Source organism: Grammomys surdaster, unplaced genomic scaffold (assembly GCF_004785775.1).
Source record: "Grammomys surdaster isolate TR1022 unplaced genomic scaffold, NIH_TR_1.0 125846, whole genome shotgun sequence".
NCBI classification, from domain to species: domain Eukaryota; kingdom Metazoa; phylum Chordata; class Mammalia; order Rodentia; family Muridae; genus Grammomys; species Grammomys surdaster.
In genome coordinates, this window is record NW_021620672.1 from 2,867,670 (window position 1) to 2,873,556 (window position 5,887).

Sequence of the window (5,887 nt, forward strand, 5' to 3'; positions counted from 1 at the left end):
CTGACAGGGACATCTCCTACTCCAGGGCCTCAGGGCGACGACGGCTGCTTGCTGCACATGTGGGGGCGTGTAGATGTCACCAGGCGCGCTTAATTCTCCCATCTCAGAGGGTGCTAGGCCGCGAGTTCCCTGGTTGGAGCGTTTTGGAAGAGAATGGAACTCTGAACGGTTGCCAGACTTAACTCCCCAGTCTTTGCTACCAGTCCCCTGGGGGACCACGAGATCCACTAGTTCCCCAAGGGCGGATTCTGGCGGCAAGATCAGAGTTGACTTCAAGGTCCATGTCTGGACTCGGGGACGGGTCAGCATCAAGTCTCAGCCTCTGAGAGGTTTAGGCAAACGCGATCCCCCGGACGCGCAGACACCCGCTTGTCTCCTGTCCAGCGGAAGGTCCTCCTGCTCGCGCGCCTCCTTAAAGCTGCAGCTCCGCCCCGCCCGCCCCGCCTACCCGCGGTTCTTTCCAACCGCCGGGCCCGAGCAACTCCACCGAGCGTCACAAAGCCACGAGCCCGCAAGGAGCGCACAACTCTCTGCGTCCCCGTACCGGATCGCGAACCCCAGTTCCATCACCACCATCCGCCACCATGTCCAGCGAGGAGCTGGCCTGCAAGCTGCAGCGCCGGTTGAGACTTGAGGTGCGGGCAGAGAACGACCAGGGCGGCCCCCAGCCTGCACCCTGCGCTGCTCCAGCCGGGCTCCGGGAGCCTGAACCGCCTGCCCAGGCGCCCACGGCCAGCGGGGACTCCGAGCTGAACCTCAAGCTGAGCCGCCGGCTGGATATCCACCAGGGCGCAGCGCGGTCCCGCCGCTGCAAGGTCTTCAACCCCTACACGGAGTTCCCGGAGTTCAGCCGCCGTCTCCTGAAGGATCTGGAGAGGATGTTCAAAACGTGAGCGCTTGTTCTGAGCCCCCAAAGAACCGGGGATCAGAGACTGGGCGAGGGGTGGCCGCGCCGCGAGTGGGACAGTGAGGAAAGGAAGTGCAGGCGTTCAGGGGTTCACTGAGCATCTGGCCCAGGGCAAGCCAGATCGTGCGCATCAAATTCTTTGCGCGATGGGGAACTTCGTCCGGCTGGGGATCTGAGAGTTAGGAGCCCTCTGTCCCGGACGGAGGTCAGAGGGTCCCACTAAAAAGCCCCCTCTCAGGAGTTCCCTACTCTCCAGGGCGGGGGCGGGACCCGAATCCTCCTCCGCCCACAGATCCAGAGTTTTGCTCCTAGCGAGGGCGCATCTCACTTGCCGGCCTTAATTTTATCCCTCAAGGGAGAAATTAGCTGCATTCTCTTTTATCTTATAAAACGAAGGAAACAGTTGACCCTTGTCTTCATTAAAGGGTGTGAGGAGGGCAGCGGTGGCGCACGCCTTTAATCCCAGCACTTGGGAGGCAGAGGCAGGCGGATTTCTGAGTTCAAGGCCAGCCTAGTCTACAGAGTGAGTTCCGGGACTGCCAGGGCTATACAGAGAAACCCTGGGGTGGGAGTTGGGGGTGAGGAATGAACGAAGGCTGAGAACAAGGTTGCGTTAAAGACACATAGGCGTCACTAGGTCGGTGCGTGGTGCAGGAGCCTCCTAGGGGCGTCGCCTAGTCAGTTACCCTTCCAGCCGGTGAATGGCAGATGCCTCTAGCTGGGGACTGATGCCGCTAGTCACTAGGGTGCCGCTTGCACCCTATCACCCATCAGAGGAGGAGGGCATATAAAGACCCAATAGGTGGCCTGTCACGTGAGAGGTCTATTCTCTGACCCCATTTCCCCACTCAAAGCAGTAAGTACTCTAGCTGCTCCTTCTTTCTCTCCCTCCCCCACCCCTGTTACTTTTCTTTCTAAGCGAGATGTGGTGACGCTGTCGTCTAAATCCCAGCATTTGGTTTGGGGAAGCAGAGGCAATCTCTGAATTCGAGGCCAGCCATGGCTACATAGTGACACTCTGTCTCAAAAAAAAATCACATCTGTTTATTTACGATGAGTGTGTATGTGTGAGGAAGTGTCATGGCACACTCGTGGAGGTCAGAGGACAAGTTATGGGGATCTGTTCTCTCCGTCCACCATGCAGGTATTGGGATCAAACTCAGGTGGTAAGACCTGGTAGCAAGTTGAGCCAGCTGAGCCATATCGCTGGCCCCACCTTTGCCTTTTAAGGCCACAAAGTAGTCTGTACACCGAAAACGCCTCACTAAGCTATTAATATTATTTCCAGAATTGGACCGAGACCGGAAAAATGACTGGGGGAGCGAAGGCCGCTGGCCAGGTCATGCTTGGGCGTCTTTAAAAGCGCTTGGAATGTGTTTGCCCTCAACAAGGAGGTTCTATTTAAAGGCACTGTGGCGATCACTGTGGGCTCCACTACTCCCGCTTGCTCGGAGGTCTACAGAGCACCTGTGATACTCGCTACCTCTCTGACACCTTGCTTTCTCAGTCCCGGGCACCCAGCCACGGTTCTCTGGGTTCAGTTTGGGCAACTGAGGAAGCTGGAGTTCCGGAGTAGAGAATGAGACTGGGGTGATGGTGGAAAGGCCAGGGAAGACACCGTGGTTTGACAGATTCCCCCCTGTGGTTTTCTTTGGATTTTACATTTCATGGGGGGAATGGCTACTCTAGCCTTGATGCTCACCCATATATCAATCCCTCCTGTGCTGGCAGAGCCATCTCCACCTTGCTCTACTGTCTCTCCAGCCTCTTTTGGTTTTTCTGGGAAGCACTCTCTGGAAGGTTAAGTCTGTTAGTCTGCTGTGTAAGAGGAGAAAAGTTTGCCCAGTCGGGGGTCTTTGGGGCCAAGCAATGTTGGCACTGACAAAGAACAGGCTCTGGCCCAGCGTCAGGGGAAGGCAGAGTGCGACCTGGAGTCCTGGAATAGCTGGCAGCCTGAACCGTGCAGGACATTTCTACAAAGCTAAGCTGCCCGTCTGAAGTCTAGGTTAGATCCTTTGTCACCTGCAATAAAACCACATGAACAAAGGGAAGTGACCTGGCTCCTAAAACAAAGCCCAGGGGCCTGCTTCAGGTGTGGCTAGACCTGGCACACAGGTGATGATACAGTCATGTTTCCTGTCTTGTCCCCCTTCCTCTCCCTCTCTTACTGGTTTCTTGAGGTAGGTTATATAGCACAAGACAGCCTTAATTTTTACTATGTAGCTGAGGCTGGCTAGCTCCTGGTCTACAATGCCCTCTCCCCAGACTGAGAGTCTCCCTTTACTGTCCAGGATGGACTTCCAGCTGTTGAGGTAACATGTGTATAGCAACAAATCCAGCCCATTTCTTGTTTCCTAAAGGCCTCTCCCCTCCCCTCCCCTCCCCTCCTCTCCTCTCCTCTTTGCCCTTACTCTTAGGTGGCTCCTTCCAGTGGCATAAGTGTGGTGGCCACAGTTGCTCCAGAAAAGTCCAGTGAGAAAGAATAGTCACAGCAGCCGCCTTTCTTTAGGTGTGTTGTGAGATGGGGGATATTATTAGTTCTAATTGGCTCTTACCCAGTAGCTCAGGGTACATTAATTGCTCTCTTTGGCCAGGACTGAGCCCGTGCCTTCCCACTTTCTAAAGTAAAAGGATGCATGCATTTTCCCACACCTGCACCCGCTCTCCTTACCTACCTCAGGTCCCCCATGCCTAATAAAAACAGGAGTTGCTCAGCTCAGACCTTCCTGAGGGTCCATGAGACTCTGCCCCCAGCTGGGTTCATTTTTCCACGGGGTGCTGGATCTTCCATACCTAAGGCACCAGGAACTTCATCCTGTGTCTCCCCCATGGCCAGGGCCCAGTCTAGGAGCTATCACTATCTAGGCTCTCCTAATACACTCTGGTTTTAGCTCCCATCCAGCCTGGTCCCAGGGAGACATGAAGCCCTGACCAGCGGTAAATGAATCCAACCTTGTTTTCTGGAAGTGTTGAGAGGTGCCTGCGCTCAGACCTGCCCAGGTGCTCTGCCACCTTCCGCCTTGAGCTGCCTTAGGGTGGCTCTGAGTCCTTCTCTCTGTTTCATCAACTGGTGTTGGTGTGCACGTACAGTTACATGCCCATACTCCTCTGTTTTTATCCTGGCAAGGGCAGGTCCTGGGCGCCCTTCCACCCTTCTGTCGAAGCCACTGGGGCTTGATGATCTGCAGATCTGCTGCAGCCCGGGCATGTCACCTGTCCTGTAGTTGATGAGAGTTCCTTTTCCTCTGCCTTAAATACCACAATTTTATTTTATTTACTGAGATCGGTTTTTTTTTTTTTTGGTTTTTTTTTTGTTTGTTTGTTTTTCCTGTAAACCAGGCTGGCATTGCTCCTGCTTCAGCCATCCATGTGTTGAGATTACAGATGTGAACCACCACTGGCTCTGTATGAATGTTTTCTTTTCTTTGAGATAGGTTTTCACATATCTTAGGCTAGCCTTGAACTCACCATGTAGCCAAGGTTGACTTTGAACTTCTGATCCTCCTGCCTCTAGCTCCCAAGTACCAAGACCACCATATCTATTTTTGCAGTGTTGGGGATCAAACCCAGGGCTTTGTGTGTGGTAGAAGAGTACTAACTAAGCTACACCCCCTATCCTTCTGCATGACTTTAAAAAGAAAATATAAAACTGTCCAGGTCCCCCTGAACACCCTCTTGCCCTCTAAGCTTCACACTTTGCCCATAGAGTGCAGCATTGACTGTTAGCTTTGAGCCAGACAGGGAAAATCCAGCACAAGGCTTGGGCCTCCTGTCACCCCAGACTCCCCTGGAAGCCAGTGCCTTCAAATCGACTCTCTGCTTTCCTGACCCTGAGAGCCTGGCCTGCTGGGGCAAGTTCAGGTCCCCTACCCACCCTTGTGCCCCCAAAGCAACATGTTAAAAACAAACAATAGAAACCCAAACACAGAGTGTACCAGCTTGTCACTGGTTAGATGGCTTCCTAACTTTCACTTCTAGCTGACCAACCACTCTGGGTGGTTGTAAGGGACATGATTGGGAACAGGACCTAAGGTTCAAACCTGGCCTCACCTCCACTCCCAGGAGAGTTTCTCTGGACAGCCAGCTTAAATGCCCTTTGTGTTTGGGTCCCTCTTCTGGCAGGTGGGGCTGTCCTGTGGGGTGTGTGTGTGTGTGTGTGTGTGTGTGTGTGTGTGTTTGTGTTGAGCAGGAAGCAGTTTGCTGACCCTAGCTGGGAAGACTTTCTGGGTTGGTTTCAGTCACTGACTTTCAAATATTTATTTATTTATTTATTTATTTTTGGTTTTTGGAGACAGGGTTTCTCTGTGTAGCCCTGACTGTCCTGGTACTCACTCTGTAGATCAGGCTGGCCTTGAACTCAGAAATCCGCCTGCCTCTGCTTCCCAAGTGCTAGGATTTGCCACCACTGCCCGGCAAATATTTATTTATTGCTTATTATGATTATTTTGGTATTTTTTTCCAAGTAGCCACTCACTCTGAATCCCAGGTTGGCCTTGAACTCAAAGCAATCCTCCTGCCTCAGCCTAAGCTGGGATTATAGAAATGAGCAGCTACACCCTTACTCACAGATTTTTTAGATAATCACATGGCTGTCGTTTAGTCCCCATAAAAATTTCTGCTGCCCTTTTTGTTTAATGATTCACTTTGCCTGAGGTTGCTTGGTTGCTTGTCGTTCCTCTTCTGGTCATTCGAGCAGGATCTCACTGTCAATGGGCTACAAGCCCACCACGTCACAGACCGTGGACAGCCTGCTCTCTGAGCTATGCAGTGGTGGTCTGCTTCTTCTGGGTGCTGTGGGTGGATCATTGGCTCAGTGTCCTTGTCTCCCTGAAGCCTTCAGAATGCAGTCCCCTACCCTGGGTAGCTGAAAACAACCACACTTTATTCTTCATAACTCTGAAAGCCTTCAGTGCAGGTGTTGGCTGTACCCTGCCTGCTCTGTGGCCTCTGCTCTCTCTCTTCTCTCTCTCTCTCTCTCTC

General features: G+C 52.9%; 1 protein-coding gene across 1 annotated transcript in view; it reads left to right on the forward strand.

The window, feature by feature from the left end:
• Nucleotides 1-456: 456 nt before the first annotated feature.
• Efhd1 (EF-hand domain family member D1) overlaps nt 457-5,887 on the forward strand; it is a 47,040-nt gene continuing 41,609 nt past the window's right edge. Inside the window, exon 1 of the mRNA XM_028789549.1 lies at nt 457-889. Within this exon, the coding sequence (XP_028645382.1) occupies nt 585-889 (305 nt within the window). The 5' untranslated portion in view covers nt 457-584. The remainder of the gene's footprint in view (nt 890-5,887) is intronic.